Source organism: Taudactylus pleione, unplaced genomic scaffold (assembly GCF_031769625.1).
Source record: "Taudactylus pleione unplaced genomic scaffold, aTauple2 ptg001107l, whole genome shotgun sequence".
NCBI classification, from domain to species: domain Eukaryota; kingdom Metazoa; phylum Chordata; class Amphibia; order Anura; family Myobatrachidae; genus Taudactylus; species Taudactylus pleione.
Window position 1 is genome coordinate 939,791 of NW_028285508.1, and position 25,744 is coordinate 965,534.

The following is a 25,744-nucleotide window of genomic DNA, read 5'->3' on the forward strand; positions in this document are numbered from 1 at the left end:
GGTATGTGGAGATTAAAATGATGTGGGACAGGTATTTGGAGGTGTAAATGATGTAGGACAGGTAGGTGGAGGTGCAAATGATGTGGGACAGGTAGGTGGAGGTGTAAATGATGTAGGACAGGTAGGTGGAGGTGTAAATGATGATGGACAGGTATGTGGAGGTGTAAATAATGGAGGACAAGTATGTGAAGGTGTATATAATGGGGGTCAGGTATATGGAGGTGTAAATAATGGGGGACAGGTATGTGGAGGTGTATATGATGTGGGACTGGTATGTGGAGGTGTAAATGATGTAGGACAGGTATGTGGAGGTGCAAATAATGGGGGACAGGTATGTGGAGGTGTATATGATGTAGGACAGGTAGGTGGAGGTGTAAATGATGAGGGAGAGGTATGTGGAGGTGTAAATGATGAGGGACAGGTATGTGGAGGTGTAAATGATGTGGTACAGGGATGTGGAGGTGTAAATTATGTGAGACAGGTGTGTGGAGGTGTAAATTATGTAGGACAGGTATGTGGAGCTGTAAATGATGTGGGACAGGTATGGGGAGGTGTAAATGATGAGGGAGAGGTGTGGTGAGAAGTAAATGTTGTAGGACAGGTATAAGAAGGTGTAAATGATGTGGTACTGGTATGTGGAGGCGTAAATAATGTGGGACAGGTATGTAGAGGTGTAAATTATGTGGGACAGGTATGTGGAGGTGTAAATGATGTGGTACATTGATGTGTAGGTGTAAATGATGTGGGACAGGTATGTGAAGGTGTAAATAATGGGGGTCAGGTATGTGGAGGTGTAAATAATGGGGGACAGGTATGTGGAGGTGTATATGATGTGGGACTGGTATGTGGAGGTGTAAATGATGTAGGACAGGTATGTGGAGGTGCAAATAATGGGGGACAGGTATGTGGAGGTGCATATGATGTAGGACAGGTAGGTGGAGGTGTAAATGATGAGGGACAGGTATGTGGAGGTGTAAATGATGAGGGACAGGTATGTGGAGGTGTAAATGATGTGGGACAGGGATGTGGAAGTGTAAATTATGTGAGACAGGTGTGTGGAGGTGTAAATGATGTAGGATAGGTATGTGGAGGTGTAAATGATGTGGGACAGGTATGTGGAGGTGTAAATGATGAGGGAGAGGTGTGGTGAGAAGTAAATGATGTAGGACAGGAATGAGGAGGTGTAAATGATGTGGTACACATATGTGGAGGCTTAAATAATGTGGTACAGGTATGTAAAGGTGTAAATTATGTGGGACCGGTATGTGGAGGTGTAAATTATTTGGTACAGGGATGTGTAGGTGTAAATGATGTGGGACAGGTATGTGGAGGTGCAGATAATGGGGGACAGGTATGTGGAGGTGTATATGATGTAGGACAGGTAGGAGGAGGTGTAAATGATGAGCGACAGGTATGTGTAGGTGTAAATGATGAAGGACAGGTATGTGGTGGTGTAAATGATGTGGGACAGGGATGTGGAGGTGTAAATTATGTGTCAGGTGTGTGGAAGTGTAAATGATGTGGGACAGGTATGTGGAGGTGTAAATGATGAGAGAGAGGTGTGGTGAGGTGTAAATGATGTAGTACAGGTATGTGGAGGTGTAAATGATGAGGTAGAGGTGTGGTGAGATGTAAATGATGTAAGACAGGTATGAGGCGGTGTAAATGATGTGGTACAGGTATGTGGAAGTGTAAATAATGTGGGACAGGGATGTAGTGGTGTAAATTATGTGGGACAGGTATGTTGAGGTGTAAATGATGTAGTACAGGGATGTGGAGGTGTAAATTATGTGATACAGGTGTGTGGAGGTGTAAATGATATAGGACAGGTATGCGTAGGTGTAAATGATGTGGGACAGGTATGTGGAGGTGTAAATGATAAGGGAGAGGTGTGGTGAGATGTAAATGATGTAGGACAGGTATGAGGAGGTGTAAATGATGTGGTACAGGTATGTGGAGGTGTAAATTATGTGAGACAGGTATGTGTAGGAGTAGATGATGTAGGACAGGTATGTGGAGGAGAAAATGTTGTGGGAGAGGTATGTGGAGATGTAAATGATGAGGGAGAGGTGTGGTGAGGTGTAAATGATGTAGGACAGGTATGTGGAGGTGTAAATAATGTGGACAGGTATGTGGAAGTGTAAATGATGAGGGACAGGTATGTGGAGGTGTAAATGATGTGAGACAGGTATGTGGTGGAGTAAATGATGTGGGACAGGTATGGGGAGATGTAAATGATGTAGTACAGGTATGAGGATGTATAAATGATGTGGGACAGGTATGTGGAGGTGTATATGATGTGGGACAGGTATGGGGAGATGTAAATGATGTATGACAGGTATGTGGAGGTGTAAGTTATGTGGGACAGGTATGTAAAAGTGTAAATGATGTGGGACAGGTAAATGGAGGTGTAGATGATGAGGGACAGGTATGTGGAGGTGTAAATGATGTAGGGCAGGTATGTGGACGTGTAAATAATGTGGGACAGGTGTGTAGAGGTGTAAATTATGTGGGACAGGTATGTGGAGGTATAAATGATGTGGTTCAGGGATGTGGAGGTGTAAATGATGTGATACAGGTGTGTGGAAGTGTAAATGATGAGGGAGAGGTGTGGTGAGATGTAAATGATGTATGGCAGGTATGATGAGGTGTAAATGATGTGTTACAGGTATGTGGAGGTGTAAATAATGTGGGACAGGTATGTAGAGGTGTAAATTATGTGGGACAGATATGTGGAGGTGTAAATGATGTGGGACAGGGATGTGTAGATGTATATGATGTAGGACAGGTATGGTGAGCTGTACATGATGTGGGAAAGTTATGTGGAGGTGTATATGATATTTGACAGGTATGGTGAGGTGTTAATAATGTAGGACAGATATGTGGAGGTGTAAATGATGTATGACAGGTATGTGGAAGTGTAAATATTGTGGGACAGGTGTGTAGAGGTGTAAATTATGTAGGCCAGGTATGTGGAGGTATAAATGATGTGGTTCAGGGATGTGGATGTGTAAATTATGTGATACAGGTGTGTGGAGGTGTAAATGATGTAGGACAGGTATATGGAGGTGTAAATGATGTGGGATAGTTATGGTGAGGTGTAAATGATGTGGGACAGGTTTGTGGAGATGTAAATGATGAGAGAGAGGTGTGGTGAGGTGTAAATGATGTGGGACAGGTATGTGGAGGTGTATATGATATGGGACAGGTATGGGGAGGTGTAAATGATGTATGACAGGTATGTGGAGGTGTAAATTATGTGGGACAGGTATGTGAAGGTGTAAATGATGTGGGACTGGTATGTGGAGGTGTAAATGATGAGGGACAGGTATGTGGAGGTGTAAATGATAGGGGACAGGTATGGTGAGCTGTACATGATGTGGGAAAGTTATTTGGAGGTGTATATGATATTTGACAGGTATGGTGAGGTGTTAATAATGTAGGACAGGTATGTGGAGGTGTAAATGATGTATGACAGGTATGTGGAAGTGTAAATATTGTGGGACAGGTGTGTAGAGGTGTAAATTATGTAGGCCAGGTATGTGGAGGTATAAATGATGTGGTTCAGGGATGTGGATGTGTAAATTATGTGATACAGGTGTGTGGAGGTGTAAATGATGTAGGACAGGTATATGGAGGTGTAAATGATGTGGGATAGTTATGGTGAGGTGTAAATGATGTGGGACAGGTTTGTGGAGATGTAAATGATGAGAGAGAGGTGTGGTGAGGTGTAAATGATGTGGGACAGGTATGTGGAGGTGTATATGATATGGGACAGGTACGGGGAGGTGTAAATGATGTATGACAGGTATGTGGAGGTGTAAATTATGTGGGACAGGTATGTGAAGGTGTAAATGATGTGGGACTGGTATGTGGAGGTGTAAATGATGAGGGACAGGTATGTGGAGGTGTAAATGATAGGGGACAGGTATGTGGAGGTGTAAATGATGAGGGACAGGTATGGGGAGGTGTAAATGATGTGGGATTGGTATGTGGAGATGTAAATAATGTGGGACAGGTATGTGGAGGTGTACATAATGTGGGACAGTTATGTGGACGTCTAAATGATGTGGGACAGGTATGTGGAGGTGTAAATAATGAACGACAGGTATTTGGAGGAGTAAATGATGTGGGACAGGTATGTGGAGGTGTAAATTATGTGAGACAGGTGTGTGGAGGTGTAAATGATGTTCGACAGGTATGTGGAGGTGTAAATGATGAGAGAGAGGTGTGGTGATGTGTAAATGATGTAGTACAGGTATGTGGAGGTGTAAATGATGAGGTAGAGGTGTGGTGAGATGTAAATGATGTAAGACAGGTATGAGGAGGTGTAAATGATGTGGTACAGGTATGTGGAGGTGTAAATAATGTGGGACAGGGATGTAGTGGTGTAAATTATGTGAGACAGGTATGTGGAGGAGTAGATGATGTAGGACAGGTATGTGGAGGAGAAAATGATGTGGGAGAGGTATGTGGAGATGTAAATGATGAGGGAGAGGTGTGGTGAGGTGTAAATGATGTGGGACAGGTGTGCTGAGGTGTAAATGATGTGGGACAGGTATGTGGAGGTGTATATGATATGGGACAGGTATGTGGAGGTGTAAATGATGTATGACAGGTATGTGGAGGTGTAAATTATGTGGGACAGGTATGTGAAGGTGTAAATGATGTGGGACTGGTATGTGGAGGTGTAAATGATGAGGGACAGGTATGTGGAGGTGTAAATTATATGGGACAGGTATTTGGATGTGTAAATGATGAGGGACAGGTATGGGGAGGTGTAAATTATGTGGGATTGGTATGTGGAGATGTAAATAATGTGGGACAGGTATGTGGAGGTGTACATAATGTGGGACAGTTATGTGGACGTCTAAATGATGTGGGACAGGTATGTGGAGGTTTAAATAATGTACGACAGGTATTTGGAGGAGTAAATGATGTGGGACAGGTATGTGGAGGTGTAAATGATGAGGGAGAGGTATGGTGAGATGTAAATGATGTAGGACAGGTATGAGGAGGTGTAAATGATGTGGTACAGGTATGTGGAGGTGTAAATGATGTTGGACAGGTATGGGGAGGTGTATATGATGTGGGACAGGTATGTTGAGGTGTAAATGATGTAGGGCTGGTAGAAGGAGCTGTAAATTATGTGGGACAGGTATGTGGAGGTGTATATGATGTAGGACAGGTATGGTGATGTGTACATGATGTGGGACAGGTAAGTGGAGTTGTATATGATGTTTGACAGGTATGGTGAGGTGTTAATGATGTAGGACAGGTATGTGGAGGTGTAAATGATGTGGGATAGTTATGGTGAGGTGTAAATGATGTGAGACAGGTATGTGGAGGCGTAAATGATTTGGGATAGTTATGGGGAGGTGTATATGATGTGGGACAGGTATGTAGAGGTGTAAATGATGTGGGAGAGGTATGTGTAGGTGTAAATGATGTGGGACAGGTTTGTGGAGGTGTAAATTATATGGGACAGGTATGGGAGAGTGTAAATGATTTGTGACATGTATGTAGAGTCGTAATTGATATGTGACATGTATTTAGAGGTGTAAATGATGTATGACATGTATGTAGAGTCGTAATTGATATGTGACATGTATGTAGATGTGTAAATGATGTGGGACATGTATGTAGAGTCGTATTTGATATGTGACATGTATGTAGAGGTGTAATTGATATGGGACATGTATGTAGAGTCGTAGTTGATATGTGACATGTATGTAGAGGTGTGACCGCATTTCACGCACTCATTCTCGTCACTCTGGGGGCAACACCCAGTCTCTCCCAGCAATGTGAATGATGCGTGCATGCGCCCGTCATCCATCATGGCTGCAGCTCTGCTATTTTGATGTCATCCCCTTTGGATGGTAGCACCCGGTGGGACCCGCACCCAATGTCACTGGGGAGAGGGGTTTTAGAACTTGCAGATGAGAGGTAAAACGTGTTTTTTTGTAAACTTTTTACAACACGGTTTTCAGGGGCCTATTCATCATCACTTAATTTTCACAAAAGCAGATGAAAATGCACATTTTCAACTGCAATTGTAAAATTAAGTTATCGGACCATTCATCAAGATGGTCAAGCAGGAGATATTACATATATCTCCTACTTACCTTCCTCCTCCCCCACTGTTCCATGCAATTCTCCCAGGATGCTTTTTGTAGAAAATTTGCACAACCCTGCCACGCGAGTCGACATTTCTAATTGATTCATGACACAAACTCACTTTTGCAAACTCGCTCCTAATGGAATTGATCCGATGCTGCTACACAAAAGTTTAATTTGCTGGTTTCACAACTCTCTAACAATTTGTTTTTCTTTTTTAGAGAAAACAAAAGGCGGCACATGGTTTTCCACACTATTAAGGCTAATATTAGTTTATCGCTACATTTTGCCGCAGACAATAGACTTCTTATCGCAATACTATAGTATTGGATGTTTATCTTATTTCCCAAGTTCGCACATCACTGAGTAACCACTGACTACTGATTAGCGACTGTCTGAAATGATAAAATAAATCACGGAGGCTTCAAGTGGGTTCCTTAACGCTTTGGTCTGATTTAATTTATCTTCTTGAGCTCTTAGAGAAATTATACTGTAATCACTTTGCATTTCTGAGCTACTTCCATTCATATCAGATCACTTTTTAAGCACGCTCCTTTTACAGTAGACGCTGTAATAAACCTGCACTCGCAGCTGACCTTGTGGTCTGCGTAGTTATCCGAGGTAGTTGGCGGCGAGGCCATTATCTTTACAATCAGACTGGCGGAGGTGAGCTGCAATTACAGGACAAAGCTCTTCGCAAAGACAGAGCCTGAGAAGGTAAATGGTAAATATGAAGACCTCTAGCAGGAAGGACGGGGTAATTACCAGGAGCTTCCTCACTTCTCTCCTATTATTCTGCTTTTATGTGAGAAGGTAAATCTGAGAATAAAGTAAAATGAAATAACATTTTCTTAACTTGTGGGAGATGTAAAGAGAGTAAACTGTTTCATTCCAGGAGACGGCCAACGCGAGGAGGTGACTTCATCTTTTATATATTAAAGACAACTAACCCCCAAAATTAAAATTATTGTACAGTACATAGTTGATTGTGATACCCCAACATCCCACAGATCTGTTAAATAAAGTATCACCCAGCCTCCATTACAGTCCCTCCTAATTCTTTAGGAGAGTGTCCTGATGAGATCTATCTATCTATCTATATATCTATCTATCTATCTATCTATCTATCTATCGATCTATCTATCGATCTCATATCTATCTATCTCAAATCTATCTATCTATCTCATACTGTATCTATCTATCGATCTATCTATCTATGTGCAGTAGACTCCGGGCACACTCTAGTGCCCGGAGTCTACTAATGCTCTGGTGGCTGGCCAGCCGTGTTAGTTAGCTGCCGGCCACCGGGGAGAGAGGAGGGGGCCCTGCACGGGGCAATAGGTCGACACGGACTGAAGGTCGACTGATACCGAAGGTCGACACGCAATAGGTCGACAGTGACTGAAGGGCAACAGGCAATAGGTTGACAGGCAATAGGTCGACAGGGTCAGAAGGTTGACACACTAAAGGTCAACTGGTAACAAGGTTGACAGGTATGAAGGTCGACAGGCAGAAGGTCGACAGGGTCATTAGGTCGACACACATATAGTCGACAGGAAGGCACAGTTTAGGGGAGGAAATGGGGGAGTGTTGGGCATAATGGAGGTGGGTAGGTGCCATTTTGGGGGCAGGTCACAGAAGACATCTGCGATCCCCTCAATACACAAGATGGCTCTAGTCTCTTAGTCCTGGCGGCCATGCTGCGTGATCACAGGTTTACTCACATGGTGAAATATCGGAGAACCAGCGTATGAGCTGTGATTGTGTACGCGATGACTCCGGGGGGCGTATGAGTACTGTTATTGGAGGGTGCTATTATACAATTAGTCGCTCCTCTGCAGCATACAAATCGCAGCTGCGATTGCGACACGGTACTTCTCTGAGTCAGGCCCAGGTTAGTTAAATACACACTTGCCAGCTATTCCATGGACGTGTCCTCTATGATATAAGTGAGTGTGTTAATAAGAAGGGGGCGACAGACTAAGAAGCAGATGTGGGAGAGTACCAACATTTCCGCAGATCATATCATAAGGCAAAGTTCTGGGCGCCGTACTGGGTGCACATCTGTGGGCATCTTGTAGACATTGCTGGACTTATTGCTGGGCACATTATGGGGCTGATTCTAAAGCTGGGTACACACTGGGTAATTTTTTTGACCCGTTCAATCAAATGGCCGATATATCGCGAGCGCGTCGTGGGTGTGTTTTCGATGTCGTTCACAGACATATCGCATTGGCTGCGCATCTGCTGGTGTGTACGGGCGACCTGCCGATCACCCGCACACATGCTTCAGGTACACGGAGGTGAGTGACAGCTGAACTGGGTGTGTCAGTTTAAATGCCCGCCCAGTTGTGACATCAGACGAGACACAACAGGCGCATGATTGGTAAGTGTATTTGCACGTAGACCAATCGCCGACTCACCAACCTAATCTGTACAAAGCATATGTCCCAAGTCAGTCACAAGGTGCATTGATCTTGCGGATTTCAGCATACTGCAGTTGCGGCCAAAGAAATCAGCGTCTGTGTGTGCGCTGGATCAGGCATTTGCACATGGACGGCGGTCACTGGTGCATTTGGATTAATCCATCCATCATCAGACCGCATTATACAATAAATGGCCGCTTCTGGGCAGTAACTAGGCGGCGATCATGCAATCGCACAGGTTCTCTTCTGTCCCACGGCGGTCCCGACTCTAATGATGATGGCTGTGGCAGCGGAAGTAAGGACCGTGGGCGGGATGAGCTTCCACAGGTAGATTCTCGCGTTAGCAAAAACTAATAGGCAGGCATTCGGCGGCTGTACGGAAAAGCTTGCGCAGATGCGTCTGGCTCAGAATCAGCCCTGTCATGGGGCATAATATTGGGCATCTTCCTGTGTAAATTACTACACATTTTGTTATTCACATTGCTGGGATGCGGCTCCTACTTGTGCGCAAAAAGGCCAACTTATGCACGGGAAATTCTAAGCAAAGATGGTGGTTTCATAATTTGTGCAAGCATTGGCTGGAGAAGTTGAGTTTATTAGTGATTTCCTTGTTAAGTACATAATAGAAGCCTGAGTGGGCTTAATATATATTTGTACATACATGAAAATTGAGCGTTATTATTAAAATGAAAGAGAGGAAAGTAGAACGCACATTAATAGCGCCATTTCCCCGCATTGCGGGATGGCCATGCAGACTGGGGTCACCTTTCATCATGTGACCACTATTTATTTGTACTCTATGCCCTCAGCCTAAAAGAAACAATGCTCATTTTAGTTATTGGAATGGAATATATTTATTTATTTTCTACATGCAGGGCGTCATTTGTTGACAGCTGAGGGCCTGATTCAGAGCCGCTCGTAAGCGGCTGCTCGTTCGCTCCGAGCGATGTTCGCACATCTGCGCATGCGTATGGGTCGTAATGCGCATGCGCCATCCAGTCAGTGCGGTCAGAAAACGCGTGTTTGCAAAATTGCGAATGCCTGCTAATTTGAGTGACAGGATGAGGCGTTTGTGGGTGGTAACAGGGGAAGGTGCTTGAAAAGGGAGTGGAGATCCGAACGCAGGCGTGCCAAACGGTCTAAACGGGCGTTTTAAGGGTGTGCATAATTAACAAAGCAGCGTCATCGACCACGTCACTTGGTTGTTTCTTAGCCTGAACTGTTCGCATGATTGCGGTAGGAAAATCCAACCACAAGCACTGCGAGCAGATCAGACGCCTTTCGATGTACTCGATTAATCTAATAAATAGCGGAGATGACGTATGATGCGAGCGGCCAGGGGGCGTCTTTACAAAATAGCGAGCGCATGTTTCGTTCGCTCGCTCAGACATAGAGGCGTCAACAGACCGCAAAGAGCGAGCGCTCAATTTAAATAGCTGGCCCCTTTTTCTGAACGAGCGAGCGGAAATAGCGTCCGGCTCTGAATCAGGCCCAGTGTGTGTTGCGTATGAGTAAAAATATACCTACTGAAGATACCTGTAACTAGGGATGTGCAGGCTCGGTTCTACTTGGTTCCGTTCGTTTTTTTTTACCGAATCTTATTGGCTATCCAAAACTCGTGACAGCTGAAACCCAATAAGATTCAGGAAAAAAAACCGAACGGAACCGAGTAGAACCGAGCCTGCACATCCCTACCTGTAACCAATAATAGGACGCATCTCAATCCCACGTTTACCTGTAAATGAGCCCCACCATGAATGGGAGGTGGCTGAGGCTGGCACCACAGCCCACTGAGGTCTCAATATTGTTAATGGATTGCCTTTTACTCCTTCCAGATCCACTTCTGAGGGAATTCACTGTTCTAGCTGTACATATAAAAAATTTCTAACACATAAAACTGAATTTTGTCATCGTAGGCCCCCCTGCATTAGGCCCCCCTGCATGGTATAGCGGGGGAGCGGGACCACAATTATGCAATTGAGCTGTCATAACCTATGCTGCACCACGGCACCCACTGTACCAACCTGGCAGCTGGAAAGTTGCCAAGTATTGCTTGGTGTCAGTATACAAATTGGATCCCCCTGGTGGTGACACTAGCACTTAAAGGGTGGCAGGAATGCCTGCACATCCCTGCCGCAGCTCACAGGCCCCCAAAACACACTGCAGTGAATTACAGTTATCCTACCATCTACTGGGAGTGCCCATCAGGATGGCATGAGACTGGAAAGACACAGGGGAACATGAAGCTGGAGTAACATGGGGACATGAGGCTGGATAGACACATGGGGACATGATAAAGGAAAGACACAGGAGGAGAATAAGGCTGTAGAGACACTGGGGGCATGAGAAAGGAGAGACACATGGGTGGCATTATGTTGGAGAGACAAGGGGAGGCACAAGGCTGGAGACACCTAGAGGGGCATGAGGCTGGAGATACACAGGAGGGCATGTTGATGGAGAGACACAGGGCAGACATAAGGCTACAGTGACAGAGAGCATGAGACTGGAAAGACATAGTGGTAGCATAAGGTTACAGAGATCTAGGGAGGTCATGAGGCTGGAGTACCATTGGGCGGCATGAGGCTGGAGAGACATGGGTGGGTTTGAGGCTGGAGAAACATGGAGGATATGAGGCTGGAGATACATGGATGGTATGAGGCTAGAGAGACACATGGGGTAATGATCATGGAGACACACTGGGGCATGATGCTGGAGAGATGCAGGGGAAGCATGATCCTGGAAAGACACAGTAAGGAATGAGACTGTTCAGACTGTTGGGTTGCATGATACTGGGGGGACACAAGGGTGGCATGATTCTCGAGACACACAGAAGGACATGATGCTGGAAAGACAGGGGCATGAGGCTGGAGAAACATGGGGGGCAAAAGGCTGGAGAAACACAGGGGCATGAGTCTGGAGAGCCACTGGATGACATGAGGCTGGAGAGACACAGGGTGACATGAGGCTGGAGAGACACAAGGTGACATGAGGCTGGAGAGACACAGGGATGATGAGACTGGAGACACACATGGGGACATAACCCTGGAGAGCACAGGGGGCATGAGGATGGAGAGTCAAAGGGGTCATGAGGCTGGAGAGACATGTGGGACATATCCCTGGAGAGACACATGGGGCATTAGCCTGGAGGCACAAAGGGGCATGAGGTTGGAGAGATGCATGAGGCATAATGCTGGAGAGTCAAAGGGTGCATAAGCATGAGACACACACGGAGGGCATGAGGCTGGAGACACACAAGGGCATGAGGCTGGAGAGATGCAGAGGGCATGATGTGGGAGAGACGAGGCTGGAGAGACGCAGGGAGGAGCACAATGATAGAGAGACAAGTGGGGCGTAAGGCTGGAGAGGCACAGGGGAGCATGAATCTGGAGAAACAAAGGGTGGCATAAGGCTAGAGAAACACAGGGGCACATGATTCTGGATAGAGACAATGGAACATGAGGCTGGAGAAACAGGGCTTGAGGCTGGTGAAACAGAGCCGGTCGCACAGAGCATGCGGTCGGTCTGAATGAGGGGAGGACGTCTTGAATTTTCAAGATGTCCTCCTTTGCGGTGGTAAGGCTGTGGGCTAACACCGACAGCCTTACGACCGCCTAAGGTGATGGTCACGATGGTCAAGACCATCGCGACCATCGGGGCTTACGACGAGACCCTAGGGTAGGGTCTCCCTTGTCGTTATCCCCAGAGAGCTTTCGGCTCTGTCTGTGGGGCCGCCCCCATTTGGACTGCCACCCCCCCGGCCTGCCTTCCAAACGGGGCGAGCTGTCAATCAACATCGACAGCTCGCCCCCTTTGGATCGAGACCCGCTACGACCGGCGCAGTCGGTCGTAGCGGGCCTCACGTATGCGCACGACGGCGCCGGCGCCATCGTGCGCATGCTCTGTGGGGGGGCCATCGACCCGGTCTGAGCGCATCGGCGCTAACGACCAGGTCTGAATGACCCCCACAGTGTGGGATGTCAGCAGGAAGGGAACAGAAATTGGGCTGGAGACGCATGGGGAGCAGGGGAGTTATATTGTGGCCACAGTAGCTAGTGCCCCGATAAATGACAGGTCCAAATCGTTAGTAATACTGTTCTATATATATATATATACACACACAGAGATCAAATTAATATTTAGAGGTGTTGGACTGCAACCATCCAATCACATAACGTAGATTGATGCAGTCATCTTGGAGTGACTAAACCAGTAGGCTTAAGTAGATGGACGGCCAGAGAGACACTTAGAGCCAGCAGCATACAGTATACAGTAAAGAGCATACAGCATACAGTGTACAGTATACATCATACAGTATACAGCATATAGCATACCGCATACAGCATACAGTATACAGTAAAGCGCATATAGTGTACAGCATACAGCATACAGTATACAGCATACAGTATACAGCATACAGTAATGCCCTCTTTGGCTAGGAACGCCTGATTTTAGCGAATGATGTGATCAGCAGGCAGTAGTCCTAATCCTTTCAGCAAACTAACACAACAAGTAAGGCTAGGCAATGTTCTGTATAAATGGGCGAGACTGGGCTCAGGGCCGCAGAGGTTGGTATCGATAACCTGTTTTTAAAAAAGGAACTGCAATAACTATACCCTTAAGGATTCCTCAATACAACTAAAAGACATTAAAAAAACAAAATGTCGGCCGAAGCGACACATCATCGCAGGCAACAGCTAGTACACAGACACACACACAATTGCAATGTAAAATACAAGCTTCATAAAAATATTAACATCAATGCCAAACAAACATATGGCAGGACCAGAGGGAACACCATGGAAAATCGAGGACAAGAGAAAAATATTACTAATGGGTACAGTATATAATAGTCATTAGAGTCATGCATTGAAAAGCTGTGAAAGAAAATTGAATTGATACATGTACAGTATCACAAAAGAAATAAATAGGTTTATAAATCCATTAAAAAAAATATATAATTAAATGAAACAAAAAAAAAAAGTTAACAGTGAATTACACACGGAGACACCTACACACATTTACTAATAATGGGCGAAAATAAATTCAGAATATGTGAACCAGATGGACAGACGCTGCATTAACGGCTGCTAGATTCATTATTCTCAGCTTGGTTCCAGCATTTCATACACCAGCAGATAATAGCGCACACGTTCTCAGCACAGAGTGTTATTGTGGACATAACGGAGCTGCTTTCCTGTCGCTTTCCTCATTTCTTTAGCCGACATTATTTTTTACTACTTACAACGTTACCGTGGACAACAATTTGCACGATGAGCACTTTGGTGGAACGCGCTGGTGGGGAGCAGTGAGTGCGGTGTGGATTATGGGGTCTGATTTACTACTGATCTCAACTGGGATTACGTACGCAATCGGGCGATTGCTGCTTATTGTGCATGTATATACATCGCAGTGCTCGTGCGCAAACCAGCCACTGCAATTGTGACTGCGATCGAAATGATTATAGTTTGCTCCCACACACTGCCAGATTATCATTCCAACCTGCCAACTAGTTGGCTGGTTGGAATTAAATCGTCCTGATGTATGGCCAGCTGCAACCTAATGGTGCATACATATGGGATGCCCGTCAACGATAATGATATCACTGAACCAGTGGCGTAACTAAGGGGGCTGATTCAGCAGTAAATGCAAGTGCACTGCAGATTACAGATTCCCGATTATCGGGAATCAGAGCGTGCGCAGGACCCATTCTGCGAGTGTGACCCATACAGGGGGTGTCATACAGGGGGTGTCATACAGGGGGTATCATACAGGGGGTGTCATACAGGGGGTGTCACACAGGGGGCGTCATACATGGGGCGTCATACAGGGGATGTCATACAGGGGATGTCATACAGGGGGCGTCATACAGAGGACGTCATACAGGGGGTGTCATACAGGGGGCGTCATACAGAGGATGTCATACAGAGGATGTCATACAGGGGGTGTCATACAGGGGGTGTCATACAGGGGGCGTCAAACAGGGGATGTCATACAGGGGGTGTCATACAGGGGATGTCATACAGGGGGTGTCATAGAGGGGGAGTCATACAGGGGGTGTCATAGAGGGGGCATCATACAGGGGATGTCATACAGGGGGTGTCAAACACCTACTGCTGGATTTGCATTATTGCGAGGATCGCAATTGCAAAGCTGCCTGCGTGCGATCCTTGCTGAATCACCGCCATTATCTGCATGATACTTGTCAACCTTTTGACTACATCCCCACTAATTAATGCGCCCCGATAACTCCTATGCTTCTTCATTGTGAGCTTGGGGCAGGGAGTACGTACAAAGTAGGAAGTGTGGTCGCGCTATACGAGGGCCTGCGCCACATTACATGCGCCATGTCCTCCAGGGCATCTCCAGTACTTCCAAAGTGCTGATATGAACCCGACCTACTTCTCATCCCCTGAAAGCAACACTTTAATACCATGTTTAGCTGGTATCCAAGGGGTGCCCATTAGTAGGATCGCTGACTGTGACAACAGTCCTAGGGGTCTATTCATGTAGAATGATGTGAATTGTTACTTTTCACTATATATCGCATCACTTCAATGCGATATATTGCTATGCTAAGTAGCAAATTCATGGCCCCCATCTATCAACAAAGCATAACCTCCTTAGCGCTCGGGGTTAAGTCCTCGTTTCAGGATTTAATAAATCTAAGATTACCGCTATTTGTCACAGCATCGTTCTCGCCATCTTTAGATGGTGATAGCAATGCGGTCCCCATTGATGACAATGGAGACCCACCGCTGCCCTTACGTCTTCAGCGAAGCCTTCCAGGTACTACCGGGTCCCCGTGTCGTGCACATGACTGACCGTCGCACATGTGCATTTCACAAGACCCCCAGTCACTGGCAGCATTAGGCTGCCAGGAGCTAGCAGAGGACCTTGCATAGGAGATGGACTTTGCGGGACCTTGCCAAAGGGGTAAGTATTGGTAAATAGAACAGGAGGTGGGGGGGGGGGTCGAACTAGCTAGGGGCAGCAGGGAGGCAGCACAGGCATTACACTGGGTGTTCGGGAGGGGGCTGACAAAGTTGAGGGCAGCGGGGAGTAAATAGACTGAAGTGACCCTACATATGCCGTGTCCTTCCCTATTATAATCTCCGCTGGGTCAGGAACATCCCGATAACAAACAGGGAGAAGAGGAGAATTTCTCCCTCCCACTTTCTCCCTGGGCACCGCTGATTGGCCGGTGTCAGGGAATGTAGCGGGGAGAAGGTAGGGAGACAGCTATCACCGCCATCCTGAGATGGAGAAAACATCTTTAGAAGTGAATGGGGGAGCGATGTCTATACCTATCAGGGGCACCACTGGGGAAGTCTGAGATTTCCCCACGGTAACCCCTGCTGTGAATAAGGAGAAGCAGTGAATAGCCCTGTTACCACTGATATAGGGCTTTTCTCCGCTATGTGAATAGACCCCTAATCTGTACTATGGTGAGTCAGTTCCCTCAGATTGGGATTGTCCTGCCCAAATTGGGATAGTTTGGAGGGGCAGTATGTAGCATCAGATACTCATTATATTAGGCCACACAGAGTGTTCACTATAGGCTTCGGCATTTGTCATTGGTCCTTGAGGGACAGTGATCAAATTAATTTCTGTCACCTTCAGTTGTCCAATGAATACATTCAGAGCGGTATGGATTTCCTTGTTGTCCATATGCCATAAACAGGACAATACTGGGCGTTCCTGAGCTCGGTACCCTGGACACTGGGTGTAGGGTGTAACCAGCGCTGTTGCCCAGGGCACAAGGGACTATCACTTTCCTGATGTCACCTGTCTGTGGCTGGAAGAGCACACTGCTGGCTGAGAGGCATCCCACGTGTACTTAGGAAGTGCTCAGCACCCAGCGTCCCGCTCAGGCGTTTGGATGGAGATTACAGGGAGCGGTGCAGACGTGTTGTGAAGTTTTTGGGACACGTTTCTGCCTCCATCTGCGATCCCCTACACAGAAAATATGGCTTCAGCGTCTCCGTTACCTCAGCCATTCTGTGGGGTTGTTCAGATGGCTGATTATCGAAGGACCTGCGAACGCCACTGTGTGTATGGACAGTACATTTCCAGGCGGCTGCAGCATAAGCATATTGTGCCGAAGCAGCTGCATACGGGATCACAGCTGCGATGGCCTTAGAGCCCACATCTCTGAAGCAGCCCCTTTGTACCCTGTTGCGCTGTTCGCATGTCACAGACTCACATCACCTATGGTGACTACAAAGTGAGACTTCTACAGACTTCTGACAGTTTAATAAATAGGCGAAATGACATTTGCATTTACCCACCGACACAGTTAGATCACTACCAGGGCCGGCTCTAGGGGCGGTCGAACGGGGGCACCACCCATAGAGAGCGCACCCCTCCCCAACACCCGCTGTTCCACCCATAGGCCGAAGTGGCCTGCGGGTGGTGAAATTGGGAGGTTGGGGACCCCCACCGCCGCAGCTGTGCGGTGGTGCCAGACCCCAGAGTCTGAATGGATGATTTACTTTAAACACACTGTTCCCAGTATCTTAGGTCCAATGGTTGTTTTTTTTTTCATTCCTGATAGCTATGCCTCCCCTAGATCCTTCCTGGCTACTGTGTCTGCATCAGGGCATCTTCATATGTTCATTGGAGGCTGTCTCTCACTCTCTGTTTGCCTCAGACATGATCCTGTTTAGTCCCTGACTCCCGCCTGTCTCTAAGCTGCCGCACCATTTTCCCGGTGACTTGTGCATGCGCTGTAGACTTTGGGCACAGACTAGTGCCAGAGTCTACCGCTGCAGTTCTGTGCTCAGTCTGCTGCCGGCCACCGAAGAGAGACTAAGGGGCCCTGGACAGAGACTGCACACGGGTCTCCTCCCCTCTTGAAATGCCCCTGGGCCTAGCCATGAAATCTAATAAGAACCCCAGGTGCGAACTAGCGCAGACAAATGTGTAAACATCTAAAACAGATTAACTTCAAAAACATCTTTAATATAAGTTAGAATCTGCACACCAAGGTAAGTAAGAAGACGTGACTAAACTATTTTTGAATGTCTGATTTCTGGGGTTAGCTCAGTCCACAAAATGAAAGTTTTGTTAATCTTAAGAGGAGGGAAAGATTATTATTAGATATCCAGCAGTTTGACCCTGTGGCTACAGTGATTTATCTGATTGTAGGATTAGCAAGAATAACAAAGTATCTGGTGATTTGCCATTCAACAAAATAGCTTTATTTATCCCTATTAAAAAATATTGTTTTTGTAGAATTTAAAGGTGCGTACACACTGGGCGATTTTACTGAGCGATTTTACGATTAAGACATCGTAATCGTGCACAAATCGTGCACTATAATGTCGGACACGACCAGCGAAGCGCGCTCCTGCTGGTCGTTTCCGACATCTATCATCGCCTGAACATTGCCGGTCAATATGCCGACATATCGTTCAGTGTAGGCGCAACAGGGGATCAGGAACGACTGTACGATTACGATGTCGTCATCGTACTGTCTTTCCTAATCGCCCAGGGTGTGCGCACCTTTAAAATATATTAGAAAAGATGAGTCCACCCAATGTAAGACATGCAATATCTGCGTTGTCTGGGCAGATGTCCTGGGGTGTGATTGGGGGCTAGTTTATTATCAGGTCACTTTTGTCCTGGTCCTCCGTGTGCTACTATAGTCCCCACTGTGCCCTGCTGGGCATTAGAGGGAGCCAGAGCATGGGAATCTGAAACCCATTTAAATTTTAATTAAATGAGAAGATGAGAGTGGGGGTTTCGAGAGCATTGCCAGGGTCCCCCCGAATCTTACTATGGTGCCCAGCTATAGAAAGATACAGTAGACCCCTGATTCTGCTGACCTCTTCATGCCACGCTGATAAATAATCCCCTGGATGCATCGTCATAAACAGATGGAGGTAATAGCCGGAGATAGATCTTTTGCCGATTTTTATCATTGTGTAAGGATTCAGCAGAGGACGGTAAAGCGATCGCAGCTGGGATTTCGCACGGAACGCAGTGGTGAAAATACGCTAATGGTTGAAAAGCTTACCCGGGCATAGGGACGCCCACTGCTGCCTTCTCAACTGCGTCCGACGTCGCGGCCCTGCCATGCCGCCATTGCGGCAGGTCTGACCTGTCTCAAATACTGCAGCTCTCCTCGCACGCAGAGAGGTCTGATGCTGCCAACGAGGTCACAATGGCTAATTTATGCACGCCCACAGAACGGCGTTTAAACGGTCAGATACGCCTGCGTTCACCTAACCACCCCCCGTTACCTCGCCCAAACACTGACCACAAGACTTTCACTTTGCAAATGATTCCTATGTGCGTACTTACATGCACGCGCAATGGCAAATAATCGCCCGATCTGCATAAATCGCACAATTGCGTCCGCTGCTGAATTATACACATTATCTACTAAATACACAACAGCGACAGAAAGAACTACACAAAGATAAGACTCAGAACTTCTCCCAGCAAATACATTAACTTACATCTATTTGTGATGAGGACAATGACATAAGGTATGTGAAAATACTAATTAGCTCTTATAGCAAATACAGTTTGAGCACAGTGTAAAATGAAGCACATGATATAATAGGTGTCATTTAGTTTGCATATAGTTTAAAAATAATTCCATTATTACAATATATGTGTTTGTCACCATGTGCAATATGTTTCAATTTTAAAATAATTCTATTGACTTGAATACATATTTAAAGCAGTAAATTGTCATTAAAATTTGTCTGTATTTGCACAAAAAATAACTTTATTTTTGTTTATCTGATTAGCAACAGATGTTTGTTCCTAAAATATAAATGCAAAAATCAGTGCGAAACTTGGGCAACGCTGCTGGAAACAGCCCAATCCGGACCCTTATAGAAGAAGTTACAAAAAAAAATCTTTAGAATTTATTCACCGGCATAGTCGCAATATTTCCTCACCCAGAAAGATACTTAGATCGTCTGAATCAATCAACAGAAGCCAGGGAAATAATAGTTTCCAGCTGGTAATAGTACACCATGCTTCTGCAACATACAAATACAATTAGAGAGAGAGAGAGAGAGACAGAGAGAGAGAGAGAGAGAGACAGAGACAGAGACAGAGAGAGAATATTGCACACATGCAACTTTTTACCAACATATTGTGACCATCTACAAAAGTTTCCTACACAATGTTCATAGGGCCTGGTTCAGACCCGCTCACGAGCGCTGAGCGCTCGCAAGCGGGTCGATGTTGCCCAAGTGCGCATGCGCACGCCGGACCCGGGTCCGTCGTGCGCATGCGCGAGATCCGAATAAAGACGGCCAAGCCATCGTTATGGGTCTCGCACCAAGGGGCGCGTGCTGTCGATGGTGATTGACAGCACGCCCCCTTTGGTGGGCGTGCCGGGGGCGTGGCTGCCCAGACGGAGGCGTTACCATGGGAATGCCTACCGTCTGGGGCCGGCCCCACTGACATCACTAGTGATGTCAGTGGGAGTGCTTTTGGCTCTGATAGAACCAAAAGCACTCCAGGGCTTACGGCAGCGAGACCCTACCGCAAGGGTCTCGTCGCAAGCCCGATGGTCGCGATGGTCTTGACCATCGCGACCATCATTTTGGCTGCTCGCTATAGCTGTGGGTGGTCACCCACAGCTATGCGAGCGGCCAGGAGGCCACTCCAAAAAGGAGCAGGGACGGCCCTGATTCACAGCGAGCGCTCTGTCAGAGCGTCCGGCTCTGAATCAGGGCCATAGTGCTTACACAAATGCTATAGTAGCAGCTACTGTACATGGTGTAGTCTAATAACACATAACCTTACACACAGTGAGGCAGATGTATGAAGCTCTGGGAAGTGATAAAGTGGAGAGTGATAAATGACCAACCAATCAGCTCCTAACTGTCATGTTACAGGCTGTGTTTGAAAAATGACAGTTAGGCGCTGATTGTTTGGTCATTTCTCACTCTCCACTTTATCACTTCCCTGAACTTCATACATTTGCCCCAGTGTGAGGTGATAAATTACATAAATATCAGCACTTGGATGATACAGCTGCGAGAGCAGGGATATCCTACCCCAGTAATCAAAGTTACGCAGATTGATCGATTGTTAAACACTGCGCATGCACCGACACACTGAGGAATCTATCGCAGAGTGAGTGACAGGTTGTGAGCATTTGGGGGTGGTGGCGGGGGGGGAGTGGCTGGAAAACCGCTGGCATGTCTGCCCATTTGAGCGCTGTCTCCTGGGCGTGCATAAATTAGCCACTGCGATTGCATACGCAGCTTGAGTACTCACTGCGAGTGACGAGACCTGCCGTAATTGTGCGTGATGGCTGATGTGCGTCGATGGTACAATGTATATGCAGGAGTGCGAGGTAGTACGGATGTGAGAAAGTGGGCATCTCTATGCCGGGTGAGCTTTGGCAGCTGCGTTCTGTACGAATTTGCAGCTGCATACGCAATAGCGATCCTTACTGAATCAGCCCCCATGTCCCCTAAAACACACACACACAATTAACCTACCTGTATATTTTTTCGAGTGTAGGAGGAAACTAGAGGGGGAAGCACAGGGAGAATATACAAACTCCACACAGAGCCATAATGGGAATTGAACTCAGGACCTCAGTGCTGTGAGGCAGTAATGCTAACCATTACACCGTCTGTGTAAGTATTGTGATTTGTAAGTATTCACTTTACAATTTACAAGCCTATTTATGTGGATAGAAAATTATCTTTACCCAAAAGAGGTCACCATTGTAGAGTAGTGAGGTTCAGAAAATAAACTTTGGTTTGTTTGAAAAAAAAAAAAAAGCATAGCCCCGGCATGTTCTGGATATCCCAGGGTGATGCTAGATTGAGGGCTTCCCTTCCTCCCGTCTCCGAGAGCCTGCTAGAGGTGTGTACAACAGCATCAGTGGGGCTCCTCCTGGACCAAAGCAGTCACAGGAATGGTTATCCTTTTAGAGTTCAGTCAAGTACTTCAATCCATGTGTGATGCTCATGCTTCATACATAGAGAAATGTGTAATGTAATGACGAGGGGTTTACGTTATCACATTCTACTCAGCCAGATTATGCTCCTGCTTACAGACACATGCCCGCTTTGTGGGTATCTGTATAGGGAAGAACTCCAAAAAGGAACGTATTGCCCAAAACGGCGACATTTAACAAATGATTCAGCTACGATGTGCTCCCTGGTTACATTTTTCTTGGCGTGTGTTTTTCAGCAATTAGTAATATACTCATCATACAGTAAGCGGATGGTCAAGGACCAGCAAGTCCAACATTGTATTTGTAGCCAAGCTATGCGGATTATAACTGGGATTCTGAATATAATTCATTCTGCTCAAAGGAACACGTACCTATGGTGGCAGATGGCGAGTGGTGGAAAGGTCAGATCACAGCCTCAACTCTGGTCCTCAAGGACCCCCCAACAGGACATGTTTTTAGGATTAATCATGCACAATTGAGTTAATCGATTTTGCTTGGTCAGTAATTATACCATCTATTTCTACAGACAGAAATACTGAAAACATGAACTGTCATGGGTACTTAAAGTTCAGAAATCATGCTCCAACTTTTGGGGCCCCTTGAATCGGGAAATAGGGGGGCATATGCTTGTGGAGATGGAGTCATGGCCATGTCACAAAGGAGGCGTGCCTTTTGCTGTATGAGCAGTAAGCTACCCCATACCACCCCCCCTACCCCCCATGCACCCATTTATTGCCTCCTGACTTCCCAAACCCATGTGACAGATGTAGCAGCAGGGCAGAGCCTTCAAATTGGGATTGTCCCACCTAAATCTGGACTAATGGAAGCAGGTATAGATTAGAAACACTTTAGGTGAGATGTACTAAGCCCTGGAGAGAGATAAAGTGGAGAGAGATAACGTACCAACCAATCAGCTCCTAACTGTCATGTTACAGATTGTGGGGTCTATTTACTAAGTTGTGGATGGAAATAAAGTGCCAGTTAGGAGCTTATTGGATGGTACTTTGTCACTCTCCACTTTATGATCTCTCCCCAAGGACCAACCAATCAGCTCCTGTCATGTCACAGGCTGGGTAGGAAAAATGACAGTTAGGAGCTGGTTGGCTGATACTTTAATTCTCTCCACTTTATCTCCATCTAAGACTTAGTCAATAGACCACTTTGTGGGAAAAATGACAGGAGCCGATTGGTTGGTACTTTGGGCCTGATTCAGAGGCGCTCGCTATTTGCGAGCGCTCGCTCTGAATCAGGGCAGGCCGTTTGCATAGCTGTGGGTGACCACCCACAGCTTTTGCGAGCGGCCTGGCGATGGTCGCGAATTTTGCAAATATCGTGTTTGCGACGAGACCCTTGTGGCAAGCCCGAGTGAACTTCCTGCTCTAATAGAGCAGGAAGTTCACTACTGACATCATGAATGATGTCAGTAGGGCCACCCACAAACGGCAGGCGTTCCTTCAGGCACGCCTCCATCTGTCCAGCCACCCCCCCTCCCTGCCTAAAAAATGGGGCGAGCAGACAATCAACATCGACAGCCACCCCGTTTTGTAGCGAGCCCCTGAACGAGTGAAGTTCTCACTCGCAAAGGGGGTCGCGAACGCGCATTGCGCATGCCGTGACCCGCTTGTGAGCGCTATCCCAATGCGAGCAGGTCTGAATCAGGCCCTTTATCTCTCTCCCAGGCTTAGTACATCAACCCCTCTGTGAGAAAATGCATCTAGAAAGTGATTATACATCGGATAGGCATTATATTTGCAGAATAATTCCAGTGGGTTCATTTCACACAAATGGACGGGTCCTTTAAGGTTAAAATTACCCTTTGACTAACTCAACTTTCAATTTAGGCCTGATTAATATATTTCATATTTTGTAAATTTGTTTAATGAAAGTCAAGCAATGGGTTGTAGGAAATTTGGCCTCAGTCCTACGTGGCACTGAAAAATTTCATTTTCCACCATCCCCTGGCAGGACAATGCTGAGGTCTGGAAAAGCACTCCATCACGCTCCGTCAGTGGGTAATCTGAACTGTCTGCAGAACTTCGGGACAGATATATATTTAAGTACATGCATGCTTCGCAATAAAACTTTATAGGTATTTTTACTGGAGCGTTACTCACGGTTTGAAACCTCTATTTAATTTACAAGACACTTGGAGAATTTTAAATAGCTGAAATAATTCAGAGGGAAAAATGCACATTTTTAAATGATTATGTGAATATTAAACAATAAACTCTCATTTAGTATTAATACATTTTGTTGTGATAAAATAAGTGTCAATCTACAAAGTCATGGTTAAATACTTTTGTCATTAGTAATGTATACAATGTGGAATTTGCCTGGGGTGCCATGGGGCACTTGCAGAGGTGCCACTGGTTGGTGGTCAAGGACCAAATCAAATTATTTATGGTCAATGTGATAGGCAAAACCAGGGCTGGTGGCTGCCAATCATAAATATTTGGACAAACAGAAGTGCAGCCCTATCACCACCATATAACTGAACTTAAGGATGACAGGTAAGTGCAATTTACTCAATTTAATAATTTTTGCTGAATTTGTGAATGTAAAGAATTCACTTGTAAATCACTACTTATTTAATTACTTTTTCCATGTCAATCCAATAATACACCCTATGCTATTCCCCAATGTATAACGATAATATGACGATAATAACAAAAATTATAATAATAATAATAATAATAATAATAATAATTATTATTATTATTATTATTATTATTATTATTATTATTATGATTATTATTATTATTATTATTATTATTATTATTTTTATTTTTTTTTAAATTACCTGTTTAAATATAATATCCTACAAAGTGTTTCCTACCTTTTCCGGTATTTGTTTCCAGAAATCCTTTGCAAAGAATAACAGCGTAAGAAGTGATACGGTCATGATCAGACAGACAGAGATCACCAGAATTGCACATTTTTTGAAATTGCACTTTTTAGGTTTCGATAAATCTGCCTTAATAAATAAAAAAAAGCAATAAATAAGTTGTAAACAATTGTTTTTTTTTTAACTTAAAAAAAAAAAAAAAGATATATGATAACTGACTTACATATCGAAGACCACTCTCATCCAAAATGCTCTCTGTCTTCATCCTGTAGCTCCTGTAGGGGCAGTTTGCAAGGCAGAAATAAAGAGAAAATCAGGAGCTGCAATTGTGAAATTCGATGTCAGCTGGATCCAGAATCACAGGAGGGGAAATGCGATCAGTCACTTAGTGATTTGCCATTCAAAACTTTTTTCTAACTAGGGGTGTATCCTCTAACTACACATGAATTTCATCTGAAGTATACAACCGAAATACTGTACAGTGTGTATATATATATATATATATATATATATATATATATGTAAGATGGTATCAATCAGTGATAGTAAAGACTCTAAACATTGTGCCAGAGCTTATGCTACCTAAGGTAAGGGGTGTACCCGCTGGCCAGAGTCTCTCTACATGCCCCCTCACAATGCATTAATACATTTCTTCCGCAAGGTGCTGATTCTAGTCCTTGGTGATATAATAGCATCATGCAGTGGATACAGATTTGCTGACCGCACATTCACGCTGCGAGTCTCCCTTTCCCCCTCATTCCTATGTTGCTGTATTGTACTACTGCGATCTGGTGGATGTGGGAGGCCATTGGAGTACACTGGCCTCATTGTCAAGTTCCTGGAACCAGCAGGAGATGACGTGCACTGTGTGACGTGGCGCGTAATCCTGCTGTAAGTAGCCATTAGTGGATGGGGAGACTGTGGTCACAAAGGGATGGGCATGGCCAAAAACAACAATGGCATTTAAACAATTTTCAGCTGGCACTAAAGTTGTGCGTGACGTGAAGAATGACAGGAGATCAGCAGCTTCTGAGATACTTAAAACACTGAGGGCAGGGGCGTAACCAGAAGAATGGGGCCCCATAGCAAAACTTGCTTGGGGGGCCCGCCCAGCTCCCTAATACTTACACCCCCCCCAGCCCTGCAATACTTACCTTCTCCTGAGCCCTCACTAAAGCTAGGAGGTGTGGCCATGGTCCAGGGATGTCATCATAGCCACGCCTCCTCCCAGCTTCTAAGCGAGCCAATGTCATTTTTAATCAGGTGAGGGGCACGAGCAAATCAGAACTCGTGGACCAGCAGTGCTGCTGATTGACTGCTTGTCTGCGAGTTCCTATTGGCTCGTGACTGGCTCCTGATTAAAAAAGACATCAACGCTGACTGTTCTTGGCAGGGTGCAGGGGATTGCTTGCT

At 45.8% G+C, this 25,744-nt stretch overlaps 1 protein-coding gene across 1 annotated transcript in view; it reads right to left on the bottom strand.

Annotated features, from left to right (window-relative positions):
• The window catches only part of TNMD (tenomodulin), a 117,032-nt gene extending 92,417 nt beyond the window's left edge, over positions 1-24,615 (bottom strand). The window contains exons 1-2 of the mRNA XM_088461816.1: positions 24,555-24,615; positions 24,323-24,460 (exon numbers count right to left, since the gene is read on the bottom strand). Of these exons, the coding sequence (XP_088317942.1) occupies positions 24,323-24,460; positions 24,555-24,596 (180 nt within the window). The 5' untranslated portion in view covers positions 24,597-24,615. The remainder of the gene's footprint in view (positions 1-24,322; positions 24,461-24,554) is intronic.
• Between the last annotated feature and the right edge of the window lie 1,129 nt (positions 24,616-25,744).